Source organism: Trachurus trachurus (genome assembly GCF_905171665.1).
Source record: "Trachurus trachurus genome assembly, chromosome: 16".
In the NCBI taxonomy this organism is placed as follows: domain Eukaryota; kingdom Metazoa; phylum Chordata; class Actinopteri; order Carangiformes; family Carangidae; genus Trachurus; species Trachurus trachurus.
Genome location: NC_139902.1, coordinates 674,752 through 695,683, shown reverse-complemented (window position 1 = coordinate 695,683; position 20,932 = coordinate 674,752). Strand labels below are relative to the sequence as shown.

General features: G+C 42.5%; 1 protein-coding gene across 1 annotated transcript in view; it reads left to right on the top strand.

Moving 5' to 3' along the window:
- cdk14 (cyclin dependent kinase 14) overlaps window positions 1-20,932 on the top strand; it is a 223,986-nt gene that overhangs the window by 129,205 nt on the left and 73,849 nt on the right. The window contains exons 11-12 of the mRNA XM_083990071.1: window positions 10,349-10,412; window positions 17,296-17,344. Of these exons, the coding sequence (XP_083846197.1) occupies window positions 10,349-10,412; window positions 17,296-17,344 (113 nt within the window). The remainder of the gene's footprint in view (window positions 1-10,348; window positions 10,413-17,295; window positions 17,345-20,932) is intronic.

The following is a 20,932-nucleotide window of genomic DNA, read 5'->3' as shown; positions in this document are numbered from 1 at the left end:
GGCGCAGAGAGACGGAGGTAATGTTAATAAAAAATTTATTTTTGAAGTTTATGAATCGATCCAGAATCATAGAGGATAAGAATCGTGATTCTTAAATGAATCCATTTTTTCCCACAACCCTACTTCAGACTACTGCCTAAACCTAATACCAATGACCATGACTGTTGTTGTAACAGTTCGATAGGCCAGAGCACTTGTTCTGTACATGTTTATGTCATGTAACTGTAACCATGACTACCAGGATACATAATGCGTGGAACTGTAGGTGCAGTGTTTCAGTCATATCATACATCATATGAAAGGGTGAAATGACCAATGGACCTCTTGGGTTGTTCAGGTTGGAGGACTGCTTGGTTCAGACAGACAGAAAACTTCAACTATCCCTGCTCTCATTGCTATGAGATAATAACGGAACGTTTCGGGAGTTGTTTTCGAGGCAAATGCAGAGACTACTTGCTTAAAAACTGCCCTCGACGGGAACGCGTATCAGTGGTTTTGCATGAATTTATCTTGAAAACAACTCTGTCTGGTTTTGGAGTTGTTGGATTGAGTATTTGATGAGTTTGATGAGGGAAACCAAGAAATACCATTTGCTATTAGCGTAGCTCTGAGCAGCTCACGACTCTCAACTCCGCCGTTGTCAAAATAGCTTACACCGACAAATAAAGGAACCTACTGCTATGACTATAGGGATTATGGCAATGGGCCAATTTGCGGAAATGTTGAACTATCCCTTTACAGTAATAAGTAGATTGAGAAAGGTTTGAGTTTAGATAGATAGATAGATAGATAGATAGATAGATAGATAGATAGATAGATAGATAGATAGATAGATAGATAGATAGATAGATAGATAGATAGATAGATAGATAGATAGATAGATAGATAGATATAGATAGAGATAGATAGATCCATTAAAGCCAACAGTCCTGCTTAAAGGCCACACAGGGAAAAGAAGAAGCACCTTCTCCTTTCCCTCTCACTAATGTTCCCATTAACAATTAAACAGTGTATCTGGCTCCGGTGGCACATGGGTAAATAAATAAACCCTCAGATGGCTTTTCCTTTCTGTACGTGTTTATTAAAGCAGATATTTTCACAGGGCCCACTGTGTTATTGTCCTTGACAGCACAAGGACTGTCCCATTTCCTGGGCTTATCACCTTTCACACGGCACTCCATGCACATGTTGGGGGGAGTGTGGTGTAAACGCGGGCTTTTGATTTATTCAGGATCTCTCTTGAAGATGTGTGCTGATGTCTTTAGTAATTAAAACCCAGTAATTATTCACCAACCCTCTCTGTATGTTCACGCCTGTGCTTCTCTTTAGATAGGTGTTAACATGGCTTTGTCCCTCTCTCTCCCTCTCTCTCACACACACACACACACACACACACACACACACACACACACACACACACACACACACACACACACACACACACACACACACACACACACAAACACTTCCTCTGTCTGTGTGGATTAAAGTTGTGGTGGTTGAGGCTCTGCTTGCTGGAGCTGGTTAACTAGCCTGTCAGCTCACACTGGATTAGTCCCCTAGAGGAACGATATGAATATGGACAGGTCTATCTGCAGGAAATAGCCTGTCAGGCAGAGGTGAACATGCTTTGTTTATGCATGTGTGTATTATTTGCCTTGTTATTCACACCAACACCCTGGCTAAATTTACATGATTATCATAATCAGATTACGCTCATTAATCAGAACGAGACGTTTCTGCAGTGGAGATATTTGCAGAGGAGATTTACTGTATATTCCTGTTGCTGTGGTACTGTATGAACTCTAGTTCATTCTGTTCCAATACATCTCTATGAGGAAGCTGCTTTCCTCCTGCAATACACATGTCAGTGTCAGTAATGAAATCCATTTCATTCATCCGTCTTAAATCCACTTCTAGTCCAAGTCTCAAGACATGACGTCAAGCCCTCATACTGGTCTTAGATCAGAGCTCCAAGCAGAAAATTAATCAACTTACAAAGCAAATATTCACATTTTCTTTCATTCATGAACCTCACACACCTTGTCCTGCCACCTCTAATGACAGATTCCAGATCATTTGAGTCACTTCTTCAGTGTTTCACCATTCAGTGTTTTTTTTTTTTAAAGGCAAATTTACTTTAGGCACATGTAGTGCATGTAGTTGAAAAATGTGCTTGCACTGTCTTACATTTTAGGGCAGAATGAATGGCTCCATTTAGGGGCAGTGTGGAGCCCTGTCATAGATCCTTCTCATGCTGAGTCATGTGACTGGAACTGCAGTGTCATGTTACTTGGTGAATTTGTGATGGATAACAGTCATAATCACATCCTCAGGCAGTGTAAGACTTTTAGTCTTTTATGTCAGTGGTTTTAGAGTCATATTTGCCTTAGTTTCACCTTGTTGCAGAGTTTGTTTGTTCGTTTTTTATATAATTTTTCTAGCACCTTCATCAGGTCAGCATTTTAACCTAATGACATCCCCCTCAGCCTTCTGCAGTGAATTGAGAGTGTGGAAAGAATAAGAATCCCACTTACACCCTCCTGACCATCCATGAACTAAGACCATAAGGCGTACATTTTAAAAACCTGCAACAAATTTTTGTTTATGTATAAAAAAAAAGAAAAAAAGGTATTGATGGCCTGGTTGCTGCAGAGGGTTGTGGTGTGGAGCTGGATGGAGCTTTCCTCTGTAGAGAAGTCAGTTTATTTCTACAGTAGTATGAGGAGTAAGCCAGTGTATATGCGAGCTGATCTTCCCTCCGGAGAGAGCAAGAGGCTGCCGAGGAGATAAATAATGCCATTTCACCGACAGCCGCTGTGTCTGTGACATGAGCATCCATCTGCTGAAAGCCAGACTGAATAGTCGGGGCTTACTGAACACATTCCACACGCTCACAGCGGGAGACAGCTGATCCACTTGGCTCTGGTTCTGATGCGTTTGACCCCTGCCTGGAGGTGACCCCAATCTGCTTCTCTGTGACTGGGGTTGGACAGCAGTGGAGGGGTGGGACTGGGGCTTTTGGAGCAGAGAGGGAGATGAAGGCCATGGTCAGCATTAGGACAAAGAAGATGGGGAGAGGTAAGAACATGGATGGAAGGAGAGAGACTGGGGCCAATACTGGTGCTCATGTCTGGATTGAAAATGCAAATGACTCCCTCGGTGCACAGAAACATAACAGAGGTACTTCTACCACAGCTTCAATCACAAACCAATTGACCTGGAGTAAGTAATCAAAGCTCCATACAGTATAATGGTAGACGTTTGTGTTAAAGCTCCATACAGTATAAAGGTAGATGTTTGTGTTAAAGCTCCATACAGTATAAAGGTAGATGGTTGTGTTAAAGCTCCATACGTATAAAGGTAGATGTTTGTGTTAAAGCTCCATACAATATAAAGGTAGATGTCCATGTGTAGTGTGATTATAAAGCAGCTCTAGGTTCTATATTAATACTGTGAAAGTATCAAAGCCTCAGTCCACAGAGAAATGCACACAGCCTGTACTGAGCCTTAAAAGCAGCCAGTCAGGACTGTGTCAGCTTCTGTGTCTATGTGTTGTCACAGCAAAGCAGTCACTAAACCCCCCTCCCACCTGGACTTACCAGCCTCTGCAGGATCTGGTTTCTCTGACTGTTTTCCTAAAATCTGCTATATTTTTATTAGATCACTATGGAAACAGTCAGCCAATGAGAGGAGAAGGTGAGAGCCTTGGTTCCTCTCTCCTGATTGTGTGCTGTGTCTGACATGAGCTACTGGGAGTCTGGGACACATATGATGAATGTATAACACACATTTGAAATATAAAGATGAGTTTAGTGGTCATGGTGAATGCTTCTGAGGAGGAGGAGCTTTGTCTACTTTAAAAAAGGCTCTATGTTGAAAGTTGATGGTCCTACACAGAGTTTTTCTTGTGGATTGGAGATAACTAAATGGCGTCTCGTTGTGTGTAATGAATCTCCTATGTCACCTGTCTTACTCACAGTGAAGACTGTGTCTGGCCAGCAGCTCAGTGTACTTAGAGGAGCCTGTCTGAAGGTCAGGCAGAGTGATTGTGTCTGACTCTGTGGGTGGTCTATAACATAGCTTGTGGGGGGGGGGGGGGGGGGTTTGGGGGTCCACCAGAATGTGCTTGCAGAGCTGGGGATCATGACCTCTGACCTGGCAGACATTTCCTCTGAGCAGGACTTTCTCTGCGTACTCTCACTGATGGATCACCCCGTCCTCCCCTTCAACATTCTGTGTCTCAGCTCCATCACTCTGTCTATGGCAGGAATTCACGTAAAGGACAATTCCGGGCAAATTCAACCTGGGGCTCTAGTTTCCTAATATTTTAGGTCTAACAGAATGATTCAGAAGATTGTCTTTGTAATGTCTCCTGTTCTGCAGTAGTTCTGTCTGTCCCTGCATCGCCATGGGAGCGAACAGATCTTACGCTGTTTACAGCAGGCTGTTTACGTCCCACAAAACTAAAAAAAGTTTCTACAGACAGCTTCAGATGACTTCGCCAGAATTTGTGTTACAGCACCGTCTACAAACATATCGGCTTTCTTAAAGTAAACAAACCCCTCAGTGTATGTTTGAAGCATCTGACGTTGTCTGTGGAAAAAAAAAAGTTGTTTTGTGGGATGTAAACAACCTAAACAGCCTAAGATCCATCCACTGCCATTATACGCTGCCGTGGCGATGCAGGGACAGACTGAACTACTGCAGAACAGGAGACATTACAAAGAAAATCTTCTGATTCATTCTTTTAGACCTATTACAAAACTAGAGCCCCAGGTTGAATTTGCCCGTAATTGTCCTTTAAGATGCAATTTTTCATGTATCCAATATTCAGATATTGGATGGAAAATGAGCTCAGAATCAATCCCAGTACAGTACCACCACCATTTTACCTGTGTCTGGACTGATGCACACATCCATTAAAAGCACCATACTGCCCCCAGTGGAATTACAAAAGGAGTTCAGGGGATGTTCACTCTGCTAACAGCCCCAGAGTGCTATGTGCTGCATTAGACAGACAGGACAACAATGATAGAGAGGCTCTGCAGCTGTCAGTGGTGACGTCAGTGTCTGAAATCTCAATTTACTGCTCACTACTGAGTAAAAACCTAAGAATCCATGAGAGACTGAGTGAACCAGGGGGGCACACAGCTACAGTATCTCAACTAGCTGTCTGCAGGAGCTGCAATCTTTGAGATCATGAACACAGTGTATATTGAAGTTGTATGTTGAAGAAGATCTCAGGTGAGGATTTCAGTCTAAGATGATTGGATAAATCCCTCAGGCTTATACTTAAAAGGATATTTCAACATTTTGGCAAATTCGTCTATCACCATAATCCCTATGAGTAAGTGTATTACCTTTAATTGTCGGTGCAAGCTGTTTTTAGATCAGTGGGGCAGAGACGCGAGCTGCACGGTATTTCCGCGTTTCCCTCATCAAACTAAATACAAAATCCAACAACTCCAAAACCCTCTGGTGGACAAGTTGTGACCTGCACATTCACCACGCTATGAGATAATAACGTATTATTATGTAACATTATGACACATGAAGCAAACACTCAGATCTACTTGCACTTTTAAAATCACTCCATCCAGCAGCCGTGTCTGGAATGTAGTTCCGGCAACGCATTTCCCTCTAAAACAACTCTGTCTGGTAACGTTGTGTTATTATCTCATAGCGTGGTGAATGTGCAGCTCACAACTTGTCCACCAGAGCGTTGTGGAGTTGTTGGATTGTGTATTTGATGAGGGAAAGGTGAAAGTACTGTTTCGTGAGCAGTTTGTGTCTCTGCCCCACCGATCTCAAAACAGCTTGCACCGACAATTAAAGGTAACAAACCTACTAAGACTATACTGTAGGGATTATGGCACAAGATGAATTTGCCAAAATGTTTAACTATTCCTTTAAAGCCATTAGGATCTGATGATGGCTGATGTACCATTTAAGACACTAACACATACCCACTGCTTCTTAGTCAAACAAAAGATATTACTTGTGACATTAGAACTGGCTGGTGACATGTTTAGGACAAAACCTTGGGGATTTTATTTTGTTTCTGTGCTCCAGTTTCTTGAAAAATGCTGATTGGCCTGAGGGGGTATTATAATTAACAGTCTGAAGAGCATATGGTACAGTTCATCCATCAAATTGAACATCCCATGAAGATTTTCAATATTACAGTGATTACCCCAGGGCTGGTTTCTAGTCGGAACAATAGGAGCTCAGCTACAGTCAGTCACCCAGACAGCAGCAGAACAAAGACTAATGTTTGTTGTGCAGAACATCAAATTTGATTGGACAGTACATGCAATTTTGATGTAATTATACTTGCACTGATAAAGTTTTTTTGTCCCAATTATATGAAACCACATGTTATGTAAGGGAGTTATGTCAAATCTGAGAGACAGCAGGAGATAGAAGATGTTAAAATAAAGATAATCAGAGGTGTGAGAATAGAAGGATGTGAGCCCTTCACACCTCTGCTCCTGATCTTTACTTCCCTTGTCCAACTCAGCGGCTCAGCAGGTACGTGTACTAATTAGATCAGTAGTTTGATTCCTGAAGTGCCCATGGGCAACATATGGAACCAGGAGTGGGAGTGTGGTTGAAAGAGCACTGCAGGAATGAGCGTGTGAACGGGTCAGTGTAGCCTGTAAAGTATTGGAATGTGGACAAGGTCAGAATAACACTGTGTTAGTTCTGTCAATATACCGTTTAACTGAACGCTGAATTGTGTTGCATTGTGGGTAATGTACACACCTTTATCTAGTAAGAAAAACAGTTGTTCAGTTGCGTTGTTTTTTAACAGAACTGTGTTAAAGGGATAGTAGCATGTTTTTAAAGTGGGGTTGTATGATCTACAAATACTTTAATTGCAGTAGAAGACTCTCTGCACTCCTCCCGTTAGCAACGCCAGCCCATAGCCCTGCCCAGAGATTTACAACATACAGTGTTGTGAACAGACCCAAAGAAACAGCCTTTTTTCACGGTCTAAAAGAGGTTTTACCTGAAAAAATAATACACAGTTCCATTGTTCGCTATAATATAATTTTTTCCAGCCCCTCAAAGTGCAGGAAAAACACAGTTTTTATTTGGACCTAACCAACTCACGTATCCCTCCGCCCAGGGTTAGCGCCCCGCCGATCAGCAGTTGGTTAGGTCCAAATAAAAACTGTGTTTTTCCTGCACTTTGAGGGGCTGGAAGAAATTATAATATAGCGAACAATGGAACTGTGTATATTTTTTTTCAGGTAAAACCTCTTTTAGGCCGTGAAAATAGGCCGTTTCTTTGGGTCTGTTCACAACACTGTATGTTGTAAATCTCTGGGCAGGGCTATTATGGGCTGGCGTTGCTAACGGGAGGAGTGCAGAGAGTCTTCTACTGCAATTAAAGTACTTAAGGGCTATTTGTACAACCCCACTTTTAAAAAAAATGCTACTATCCCTTTAACTGAACGCTGAATTGTGTTGCATTGTGGGTAATGTACACACCTTTATCTAGTAAGAAAAAAAGTTGTTCAGCTGCGTTTTTTTTAACAGAACTGTGTTAAGTATGTTGACTGATCCTTCACATTGATCATTAGTGAGAGCCTCCGTCACTGCTGTCCTTCTCTGTGAAGTGATGAAGCTGCCAGTCGATGTGCAGCCATGCTACTGGTTGGCACAGGTTGTGACATTCACATCCAGTCCCGGTCCCCTCCACCTCGCACGCCTCCTCATCACTTCAAGGGACATCGAACTGTTCCATCAATAATGCAGGACCCGTTTCAACTCTGTGGTCCAGACTGAGATCCACTCACACGCCCCCACCGCCCCCCCATCACCATCACCCAATGACATTCCCACAACCTTTCATCCTCCCTCGCCTCATCTGCAAAAGATTCAGTCGTCCTTTCATGATAGTGTTTGTTGAAGCTGGTGGAGGCCACACCGCTGGAACACATTGAAGCCCAGTCTTCTAGAGATTCCATTTATATTCCATCACTAATCTGGAACAGGAAATGTAATTACAACTGGGTTACGGCTTCTATTGACATAGTGAGGAGATGTTAATCCATGTATTTGGCATATGATTGCAACGTAGCTGGGCAAACAGTTCAGAGCAGAGCTGATACTGGAGCAGCGGTCAGCTCTTTTCATCTGTGAGTCACTGAATGTTGCTGTTGGTATTAAAGTGTCTACCCTTGACACCTCAGGCCTCGTGTTTTGTCTGGCCAGGTTAATAGTAGAGCAGTGTCAGCTATTCAGAGGAACAACACCAACACAAACAGGGGAGAGGGAGAGAGGGCTGACCTTTCACAGCAAGAGAAGGCAACACAAGGAAATTGAGAAAAAATTCCTTTGACAACAGGTCACATGCCTGCCTGACACAGTGAACACAGCATAACTACAAGTCAACCTTTGGCCAGAAACATTTCAATTAAAAAGGTCTGATCATTACCTGGTGGCCTTTCTAGAAGAATGGCAGGTTGTGTCAATGTATATTAAAGGGATAGTTCCCCCAAAAATGTCAACTAAGAGCTGTGAGAATTTTCAGAGTCCTCTGTTCCTTCTCTGAGTTACGGGGGGGTCCGTGCAGCAGTATTTGTCCATAATGGTTGTCAATGGATACCAACTTTCTTCATCCAAAAAGACACACCAAAAAACATCTAAATACCTCCATACTGCTCGTCTGTAATGTCCCTCTTGTATTGAAGCCCCAACATGAGAAATTGTTCCGCCGGTGTTGCACTGACACAGGAAGAGCAGTGAACCGAGACACTGGGAGCTTCCGCTACAAACAAGCTTAAAATATAGACTTATTTAATTTTTTTCGGAACAATTTCTCATGTCGGGGCTTCAATACAAGAGGGACATTACAGACGAGCACTATGGAGGTATTTGGATGTTTTTTGGTGTGTCTTTTTGGACAAAGAAAGTTGGTATCCATTGACAACCATTATATGGACAAATACTGCTACGCCGAGACCCCCCCGTAACTCAGAGAAGGAACGGAGGACTCTGAAAATTCTCACAGCTCTTAGTTGACATGGGGTGAGTAGATAATGAGTGAAATTTGAATTTTGGGTGAACTATCTCTTTAAGGTTATACCAACTAAACTGCAGAAAAGATGTGATGTTTTGATTCATCTGCATAGGCAAATCAAAGGGAAATATTATATATTATTTCTCATATGCACATTACCAACTAGTAATGGAGAGCAGTGGTTCAACTCTTCATCTGAGCCCCTGCATTGTGGTTTCCTCTGCAGCCACAGTCTTGTTGTGTGGGAAACGCTACATTTGATATTGGACTGTTGTTGCTGAACAAAACAACAAAGATTAGTGAATAGAAAACAGAGGTGAAGTTCAGTCGCAGAGCTCAAATGAATGTTTCTTTGTCCTGTTTTCATTGTTCCTGCTGGGATTGACCTCACGGTGTTATACTGCCCTCTAGTGGCGCTTTTTTGCTATTACACAAATTAGGACTAATATTTGGGTCGTTTGCAGGCCAACAAGCTCAACAAGCATCTGACCTACATCCTTCTAGTTTACACTTTTTACATGAATAATTTAGCTTAAGTTCACTGATGCTGTTTGGAACTCAGGACTGATTTTCCACTTGTGCCTGAATTCCCTTCTAAGTTTAAAGGTGAGGATAGTTTGGTAGTGGTGAAATAGACTGAAAGAGAGCGATCTAAGAGAGACCATCACCAGTTAGACCAATTACCTGCTGTGGAAACATAAGCAGGGATACACTCATCTTTTCCTCTCTGTTCTCTCTTTTCTTTGTCTCATGCAGCTGTGCCAGCCACAGTCATCTGAAACTGATTTATTCTAATGATCCTACAGCGCACGTCCATCCACTGTTTGCATGAGTTATTCTCAAGCGGAGAGCATAAATCAAACATCCTTGCGCAGCTACTCCACTATAGGAGCGCGCTGTAGATCAGAAATGACTTGCACAATCTGGAAACTATTACGCTGCATAGCTGTAATGGATCATGTGGAAGGCATGTCCGCTGCCCTGGCTTTTGTCATCATAAACCCAGGCTATGTGCGTGAGAACTCAGCCAGCACTTCCATAAAAGATCGACTTATCTCCGCTGCTGCACCAGCACTGAGATGTCTTTGTGCTGGAATTTCAAGTTTGTCATACTGCAAATCATGACCAGTCTCTGTACTCACTGCAGCACAAACAGAGAATTATATGTATCATCTCTACGGCATTTGATTTCTCTTTCAGCGCTGATTGGTCAACACTACAGATCCTTCTACTAAGTTAGCCTGTCATGCTAACTACTCTGTTATTTTCTTGCTTCCCTCATTGACATTCTCCATGTCTCTGTGTCTCCTCCAGGTCCTTGGTACCCCGTCTGAGGACAGCTGGCCAGGTGTTAACTCCTTGCCTCATTTCAAACCAGGTGAGACCTTCAGTGTCATGATGTAGTCCTCTACACAGTGAGCACACACACTAACATCTCTCAATAAGGAGGAGGAGATTTGTTATTATTTATGAATCCAGAGAAAATGTGTGGGTGGTGAATGTTTTATCTTCACATAAGAACTGTTACTGGTTTTGAAGGAACTGGACCCAAATGCAGACTGAGACACAGTAGACAGGAACGGTGACAAAAAAGTGTTTTATTTTACTCGTGGGGAAAAACCAACAGCACTAAAGGCAGGAACACAAAGAACACATAGGAACAGTAAGGCCACATCCAACACAAACACAGAGGAGGAACGTAGGGCACAAATGTAGACGATCCAACAAAGGGGAAAGGGAAAACACTGACGTTAAAGTGATAGTTCAACATGTTGGCAAATGTGCCTATTGCCATAACCCCTGTAGTCTTAGGGGTAGGTTAACGTGTAATTATGTAACATTACGACACATAAGGCAAATGATTGCCTTTTTGAAATCACTCCGCCCAGCTGCCGTGTCTGGAATGTAGTTCCAGCTTTGGATTTGCCTTGAAAACAACTCTGTCTCATAATGCTGTGTTATTATCTCATAGCGTGGTGAATGTGTAGGTCACAACTCGTCCAGCAGAGTGTTTTGGAGTTGTTGGATTGTGTATTCGGTAGAGATGTGCGGTTTGTGGGCACATCCGCGGAGTTCGCGGATAAACCGCGGGTCGGGCGGATGACATGATGAAAATATATATTTTAATTAGATTCGGGCGGGTGTCGGTTGAACCAATTAGGAAAAATATATACATAGTTAAATATTGTTACCCACATACGAAAAACGAGCAGCACTCTTTGAAACAGTCAAATGTTCATCAGACACTGCAGTAATTGCCCACTGGTGTCTGCACATGACAGATGGCAATATTTATTGAAATATGTAATCATTTTCAAAATTTCATTTTTTTACCGAACGAAAATATAGGCCTAGTCTTTCTAAAACATTTTTTTTTACTTCTTAAAAACATCGTTCTACTTGCTGCAACTGCGCACACAAAGTGTGAGGAACGCACTCCTGATCTGAGGGCACTGGCAACAACAGTCAACACTTTCTTCATGGAAATGACAATAATTATCTCTTGGCCACTAATGCGTGGCCAAGAGATAATAATGCGTGGCACGCATTCATTTTTTGAATGTCTCTGCTGCATTGGATCAGTCTCCTTTCTAGAACAGGCAAAACGCCTTGCATCGTCCATATTAGATAATATACAACAACGACCGGATGGCAGGCAGGTGTGGTTTTGAAAAAACGTTGGTTCGGGTGGATGACGACTTTTGTGATGCGGTTGCGGATGAAATAATTGCCTATCCGCGCATCTCTAGTATTCGGTGAGTTTGATGAAGGAAAAGCGAAAGTACCGTCCATTACGTTAGCTGAGCAGCTCACGTCTCTGCCCTGCCGATCCTAAAACAACATGCACCGACTATTCAAGGTAATGAACCTACCCTGAAATTATAGGGAAAACGGAAACAGGTGAATTTGCCAAAATGTTGAACTATCCCTTAAAATACATGAGGAAACGAGACACAGGTGAGACACCGGAGGGAAAAGACAGGAAGACAAGACTTGGAACTTCAAAATAAAACATTCCAAAAGAAAAAAAGAACTTGTTAAAGAGTTAGCATCAAGCCTGTTGGCGTATTGGTGTATGATATGAAGATGGATAAAGAACTTTTACTCAGCACTGAGTAGAACTGAAGAGTAAAGATGGTAAAATTATGCTTGTTTTTATGCAAACATGTTATGCAAACCTCTATAATAAGGTTTGTTTTATCTAAATATGATAAAATGTCAGCATGGAGCCTGTTGTCATTATTCTCTATCAAATCACTTTTTACTCAAAGTAACATGATGGAGTCATGTTTTATTCAAAATAACATGAGGTGAAGTGTTATCACCATGTGATCCATCATATCCACACTTGTTTAGCAGCCTGAGCAATGGGACAGTGTACTGTACCTAAATGTCAGTGTAGTGCGTTGCAGCAGCAGCAGCAGCTCTGCCAGGGTAGCTGTGCCCTCTGGGAGCTCATTAGGGCTTTTTACAGGGAACATGAATAGAGGCTGCAGATTAGTGTTGGTGCTGATGGAGGGAAGACGAGCTGCAGTGGAGGAGAGGAGAGGAGAGGAGAGGGGACGGGCAGGGACGGCCAAAAGAGGGTTAGAATAATGGTGTGGGGCATCACAAAGCTATGTGACCCAGCCTCCGTTCTCCAGTGGCCAATTAGAGACCAACTGGGGTGACCCTCATGGTCTCACACACACACACACACACTCATGCAACACATACAAATGTAATCTCTTATCCTGTGGCCATGGCGACAGTTGGCCCTTGTTAGCCTCACACACACTGTGTTGAACAGCTGTGCAGCTGTCTGAGACACACACACACACACACACACACACACGGCCAGCTTAGCCGGGTGCTTGCCTCCGAGCTCTGCATCTGTTTACATGACGTGCACAGATTGAACAAACACAGGAAGAGTGAGACGTTAGCAGAGATGATGTGGTTACATTTAACTATCACCTTATCAACCACAGCACATGGTCAATGATTAGAATCAGATGGTGGAAAGACAGGATCTTATAGTAGAAACAACACCTTCACATGCAATACAATTCTAATCTGCTGACTGTGCTTGAAACTGCATCAGTAATCATAAATGATCATTGGAAGGCTGAAATATAGAATTCACTGGATGGACATTATTCTGTGTTTATAAGCTTTGTCTTGTGTCAGCTTTCTGCTCCATCTCTTCTGTTAGGGTGTGTTTTAAATCAGATGTAAAACACACTAAAACAGTTTTTTCATCCCATTTGTTTCTCATCTCTTGGTTACGTTGTTAGACTTCCTTATCCATGAAAAGGTTGGTTTTACACTTATGATTTCAGTTTTAATTCTCATTATTGTTCTTATTGATATAACCGGGTCAAAACCAACCCTAACAACACAAATGTCATAATATTACTCAGAGCATTTTAGAATTTAGTGAAAAAAAAAGTGTTTGTTTTATTTTGTTTAAATAGAGGTTCCTGACAAAGTCAAAAAGCCTTGATGCAATAAACAAATGTATGTGGTACTTTGATGCATTAAAAACCTTAAAGCAGATATCAGCTTCACGGCCGTTTCGGCTAATGCTGCGTTCAAGGCAGGCTTTTGAAACCGTAAGTTACAGCCTCAAGTCACAACTACGACTTGGTAGCGTTCCAGGTAACCCGTAGCTCGTGTTTTTACCATCCTGTTGTCTGTGAAAGTTCCCTATAACGGCCACTCGTAACTTCTGACCCGTGAACTCGTACCAGATCGAACTGGTATGACTTCACAGGAAGGAAAAACACAAAGTACGAGTTTCCTTGAACGCACCATGAGTTAGCAGCCCCCGCCCTTGTCAGGCATCAATTGGTCCTCGTGCTACGTCACCACATTCACGCGCATCCCTTGGCTGCACACACAGCCCTTCATGCCGTTCTCTCTCCTCATTGGATAACACTTGTATCCCAGAAGAAATGTTTTCTCCTCGGGTTACAGCAGAGCAGAGTGACGGAGAGACTCGTGTTCCGGTCGAAACACTCTATGTAAGTGATTGCTGACGGAAAATATGACTAATTAGGACTTATATTAACAAAAACATTTCACTGATATCTCCTTTAAGACGGGTCAGTGGTGACTCTAACACAAGAGGAAGGTTAAATCGTTGTTGACCATGAGTAACATGAGATAATACAAAAGTCTAATTCTAACCTGAGAGGTGATTCTTATCTTACTACATTAATTTCCTAGGGAACAAAACAATAGCAGTATGATGGTGAGTGGTCAGGCTGACACGCTGCAGCTCCTGCACTGAGCAGCAGATGGCAGTGTAACAACAGAGTGGAAACCTCCCAGTGCCTCGTTCCCACACTCAGCTGTTATCTGCTCACTTTTCCATAAACCCAGAGACCGTATCACTCCTCTGGTTGTGATTCATCACATTTAAGCCATAAGCTCTACACGCGTAATATTTTCCAATGGTTGAAATACATCACTTAAGTTTGGATCTCAGACATGACAGTGTGGCTCGACCTCACAGTGGAGGCGCCACTTATTTTTCACATTTCTGTGGTTGTGAGAAGGTTCCACAGATTCCTCCTCGCTGCTGCTCGTATCTGGCTCCAGCTCTGCCGCCTCATTTATTGATATGAGAGCTCCGGCTCTATAGCGCTGCATTCATGGCTCCACCACTTTAATCTGTGAAGTTACTCTTCATCATCACACTCATCACTGTTATTAGTGGAGACTGAGGTTAAGCTTGATGGATTTGTTTTATAATTGAAGAGAGGACAGAGGAGTCAGGCAAAGCTAATATAAAAGGTTGGTTGAAAACTAATTCCTGATAAACAAACAACAACTATCATCTTTCATACAGTTCACGTCCTTTGTGCTTGTTTTTTCAAGAATTAACAAACTATAGACACATGACCTAAATGTATCATTTTCTTACAGTCAATTTAAATTTCAAATGCTTGAGTTTAATGTTTTTAAAATATTCAAAATTCATATTTAAAAATTAAAACTGTTTGAGCATCTTATATACAAGTATTTGGACTTGAGGCAGTTTTTCCTGTAAAAAACCATATGGATAAGGAACAGTGATTTGGGACAGTCATGATTTACTCTACAACCAAGCACAGTGCTAAACTGTGTCTGGACAGTTAACAGTGTAAAACTAGGAGACGGCCTGGTTCTTTGCATAAAAGCCAGTTAACTTGTGACCATCACCTGTTAGGTAAACCTACACCTTAAAGAGCAACTATGCAGGATTTGTAGCTTAACTTTGCTACATTATTATCATAATTAAACAGCTCCAGAGTCCTAGTGCTGGTTAAACCAATGCCTTGTAACTAGTTCCAGGGAGAATGGAGCGTCTCTTGGCTGAAAACCAACCTTGTAAGATCAGAGCCTCCGACCCGGTGTCCCGGCTCTCGTCTCTGCGCCACCGCCACACAAACGTAACGCAGACAGATACGACTACACAAATATACACACGGTAACATCGTATGACGTTATCTAATACTCTATTGATTGATTTCTCGCCAGCTTTGCACATGGCCAGGAGGAGGGTTAGCAACACAGTAGGAAAAAAAGCAGCCGGACTTGCATAGTTCCTCTTTAAAGCCCTCCAGAGGTCCTCTAGACTCTACTGTAGGGTCCACGTGAGGCTTGGATCTGGTTTTCCTTCCTGAAGTTTCTCCGTCTCCACATGGCGTCAGTGGAGCACAGCCAGACCGACCAATCCGCTTCTTGTTCACCTCTCGTACCAGGGTCGCTCTCCCTCAACTGCTCATTCTGGCCAGTCATCCAGATTCAGGAAGAGTCCTACTTCTTCCAAACATCTTGATATTATATAATACACTATAATATTGCTCAGTTAATTCCATGTCCAAACCTACATGCTGGGAGTCAAGCCTATAATCTTATTATTTCCTCTCCCCTGCCTTATTTGAGGGTATTGGGCTGGCATCCTTCACCTCTGTCACCCAGAGACCGGTGGTTATTCCAGGCCAGCCCTGCTGCTGAACTGGATAACTGGAGCCACTGTTGGGGAGCTGGCAGGCTGAGAGCTGACACTGACAGACAGTTGGGTGGCTGGCTAGTAGGGATTAGGCTGGCAGTATAGGCGGTGGACTAACTCGCTGGGTGGCTGGCTAGCTTGCGTGGAAGCCAGTCAGTTGGCAGCTGGGCCAGACCGTGTGTCCACATGGCAGTTTTGGCGCAGATTAAGAGAACAGGGCTGCATCATAAACGTCGCTGTGAAAATATGGAGAAGCTGCCCTGCCTCTTAAAAGGATGCCAGCTGAATGTGGTCTGGCTCAGCAGCAGTGCTTAACTTGTACAGTATTACTGAAGAGCCACCCATTCATTTCACTTCTAATACACAACGCAAATACAATCTCAAGTTTTTCAGGTGGTTTGTTCTTGTCCCACAGTCATCTTTAAAAATGACTGTGGTCTGATTTCATATAGATCACAAAGATAAGGTCAAACCCTTTATTAAGAAATGTTTTTTTTTTCCCATATTCTCAAGAAGCATCCTTATATTTGAATGTGTGATGTGCTGATGTTTGACTCTCTTAGTGAACAAATCCTCCCTTTGTCATGTTATGGTGTTATGTTGTATGTTTTACATATGCGTAGAAAACAAATAGAAAGTAAATAATTTTAAAAAATGACTGACTTAGAGCCATGTAGTTTCAATAATTACATCAATCAAGTTAATTACTGTAATACATTCATTTTTGCACAAGCACAGAATTCTGACTGTTTTTATATCTACACTGTAATTTACATTAATTAATTAATACCTCAGTTTCCACCTGCTTTTATTATTAATAGTTTAAAAAAAAATACAATTACATGATTCCTGTATAATCTGATTATGGGCTGTGTTATTGGTTAGTTGTACTAAATCAACTAAGTGGCAAATGAGTGAAGTTCAGTTGCTGGTGTGATCTGTGTTTAGAATTATATTGACAAGTAGTGTAAAAAAAATTTAAAAAAAGAATAAAGTTGTACTGGTTGCACTGAAGGCCTCAACAATTTCAAACAGAAACAGATGAGAACACATGGAGGCTTCTGACTCAACTATGACACTTATTAAACAGGTACATTGAGTCTGCTCTTAGTGATGTGATGAAATGAATGAAAGCAGCATTTAAGGTTGTGCATTTAGGAGTTGTGTGTGAAGACGTTTTGGAGCAGTGCAGCTGGTGTCTTTGATGTGATAGGACTAATGTACATTAAACAGATGGTGGGTTGGAGTTCACACACTCTGTTGTTTGTTTTCATTACAGATCGCTTCACCGTGTACAGCGCCAAGAAGCTCAGACAAGCATGGAATAAGTAAGCTCTGATTGACTGTATTAATGTTGTCTGTGTGTGTGTGTGTGTGTCACAGTTAACACACCTTAGCTCACACTCTGTAGATCACATGCTCTTCCTCTGACAGCTCTCCTGCAGTCTCTACATGTCTAACTTTGCTGTAGAACATGAGATGAACATGTTAAAGCAGCAACAGGCCTGTGCTGTGATGTGTGTAAAACTCCAGCTGGTGGAGCAGCCTCAGGTTCATCCTGGGATCTAAAATATTTGTCACCAGAGAATCTGCTTTGCCTTTAAAGGGATAGTTCAACATTTTGGCAAATTGGCCCATTGCCATAACCCCTATAGTCATAGCAGAAGGTTTGTTAACTTTATTTGTCGGTGCAAGCTATTTTTAGAACGGCGGAGCAGAGCTGCGAGCTGCTCAGAGCTACGCTACGGAGGCTAAGGGAATTTCTTGGTTTCTCTCATCAAACTCATCAAATACACAATCCAACAACTCCAGAACGCTGTCGTGGACAAGTTGTGACCTGCACATTCACCACGCTATGAGATAGTAACACAATGTTACGAGACGGAGTTGTTTTAGAGGGAAATTCATGCAAAACCGCTGATGCAAGTTGGGTTCAGGGACAGTTTTTCAGCAAGCAGACTCTGTATTTACCCTGTATTTACCTCAAAAACGGCTCCGTTTCGTAACACTCCATTATTATCTCATAGCGTGGTGAATGTGCAGGTCACAACTTGTCCACCGGAGCGTTATGGAGTTTTGGGATTGTGTATTTGATGAGTTTGATGAGGGAAACCAAGAAATTCCTTTAGCCTCCATAGCGTAGCTCTGAGCAGCTCACGGCTCTGCTCCGCCGTTCTAAAAATAGCTTGCACCGACAAATAAAGTTAACAAACCTACTGCTATGACTATAGGGATTATGGCAATGGGCCAATTTGCCAAAATGTTGAACTATCCCTTTAATCTTCATCATCGGCACTGACCATGACGCAGCAACACTCTCTCCCTCAGTGTTTTTTTTTTTTTTTACTACACATTTTTAGTTTTGATTAGAAGAATTATTGATTTAAATTAGCTGAACTTTATTGACAGTAGAGACGTTTACAGTCCTGGTGGTGTTCTCTCTGGGGCTGATTGATTACCATCACCTTCTTGACATTTCAAAGAGGATTTAAAATAACTTGAATTCAAATATAATTTCAAAATACTTGTGTTAGATAAGTTAGGTAGGTTAAATGTCATTGTTATGTTTTATGCAAAATTGAAAAATATATAAAAATCTATAGTTTTCCTCTAAAGGTAAAGGTAAAGGTACTTTATTAGTCACATATACAGCTAGTACAGTGAAATTCTTTCTCTGCATTTAACCCATCCCTGAGGAGCAGTGGGCAGCCACGGTGCAGCGCCCGGGGACCAACTCCAGATTATGAGCCAGTGCCTTTGGTCAGGGGCACTGACTGGAGGATTAACCTAGCTGGCATGTTTTTAGTGGTGGGGGAAACCGGAGCACCCGGAGGAAACCCACGCAGACACGGGGAGAACATGCAAACTCCACACAGAAAGGCCCTGGGCGGCCCGGGATTCGAACCCAGGACCTTCTTGCTGTGAGGCAACAGTGCTAACCACTGTGCCACCGTGCCGCCTAACCACCCTTCAAGGCCTGTATTATTAGTTTTAGTATAGGTTACTTGAGAGACTGTCCAGGAAAACCTTCACTTTAATTCAGCTGGGTTTAAGGGTCATTTATTATTTTACATTTTTTGCCATGCATAGCATAATGGTTGCCCTAACCCTGAACCCTTTTGGTGTTTCATTTGAAGTGTTTGTGTAGATAAGAAGATGTATTTGTAGTTTAAAGATCCAAAGCCCATCCAACTGCACAGTTTCTGGGGCTCTAGCAGCTATAGGTCAACAGGAGCAGTTAGTAAAAGGTCCAATGAAAAGAGCAGATCTGACATTCAGAGAAGCCAAGTCCTGCAAGGTTTGAAGGTGGATCTGGGTGGGCGGGGCTTGGAGAATAACTGAGAGCAGGGACTGCTTTGTTGTGACATCATAAAGTCACAGGCCTTACATCTGGCTGTGTGCATCTCTCTGTGGACTGAGGCTTTGATACTTAGACCTGCTTTACAGTCAAACTACACATAGATTACCTTTATACTATATGGACTTTAAAGACATCAATGAAACCATTTGATGACCAATAAACAGAGTAAAGTGAGATGTAGTGGATTACAGCTCAGCCCCTCCTGGTCTTCTGGCCTCGCTCCAGTCCAGGAGGAAATACACATGTGAAGAAAGTAAGTGAGGTGGAATGTTAATGACCATCACTTCCTCACTGCTAATCACAGGCCAGCACCACGTCTCTGCCCTGACAGTTGGCTCAGCTGGAAGAGTCTCACTGACTGATGTCCACTACCTCAGTATTAGTATTACCCCTGTTTGGAGATGTTCATTAAATGTTAAAGGGATTGTTCACTCAAAATTGAAATTTCACTCATTATCTACTCCCCCTCATGTGGACTAAGGGCTGGGAGAAGTTTCAGAGTCCTCCGTGGCTTCTCTGAGTTACAGCGGGCACAGCACTGCATGTCCATATAACGGTTGAGAACGGAGCTCACTTTTCTTCGTCCAAAAAGACACACCAAAAAACATCCAAATACCTCCATAGTGCTCGTCTGTAATGTCCCTCTTGTATTGAAGCCCCGACATGAGAAATTGTTCCAAAAGAAATTAAATAAGTCTATATTTTAAGCTTGTTTGTAGCGGAAGCTCCCAGTGGCTCAGTTCACTGCTTTGCCTGTCAGTGCAAATCTTGCGCGTTTTGCATTGACACCCAGTTCACGGCTCCGCAAATCACGCAAGATTCCGGCAGAGCAACACTGGGAGCTTCCGCTACAAACAAGCTTAAAATATAGACTTATTTAATTTTTTTCGGAACAATTTCTCATGTTGGGGCTTCAATACAAGAGGGACATTACAGACGAGCATGAAGGTATTTGGATGTTTTTTTGGTGTGTCTTTTTGGACGAAGAAGGTCCAAATAAAAACTGTGTTTTTCCTGCACTTTGAAGGGCTGGAAAAAATTATATTATAGCGAACAATGGAACTGTGTTTTTTTTTTCACGTAAAACCTCTTTTAGGTCGTGAAAATAGACCGTTTCTTTGGGTCTGTTCACAACAATGTATGTTGTAAATCTCTGGGCAGGGCTATGGGCTGGCGTTGCTAACGGGAGGAGTGCAGAGAGTCTTCTACTGCAATTAAAGTATTTGTAGATCATACAACCCCACTTTAAAAAAAATGCTACTATCCCTTTAAAATCTTGATATGCTTCATGTCAACCACTCCTGTACATTGAACCTGAGTTCCTCTTGGAACACACTCAGAATCACCAGATGAGTCAGACGTGATGACAGCTCCTCACAGGACAAACACTAGTGAGGCTTTCTTCCACAAGAGCTCCAGTCTGTGCTTTGACCAGACGGAGATGTCGGTCGCTCTCTGCTGCGATGAGGTTGTTTCCTCTGCCTCACCTCTCCCAGACCCTCCTCACCACGCACCACCGAGGAGGGAGCTCTCTGCTGTGAATGTGTCAACACCT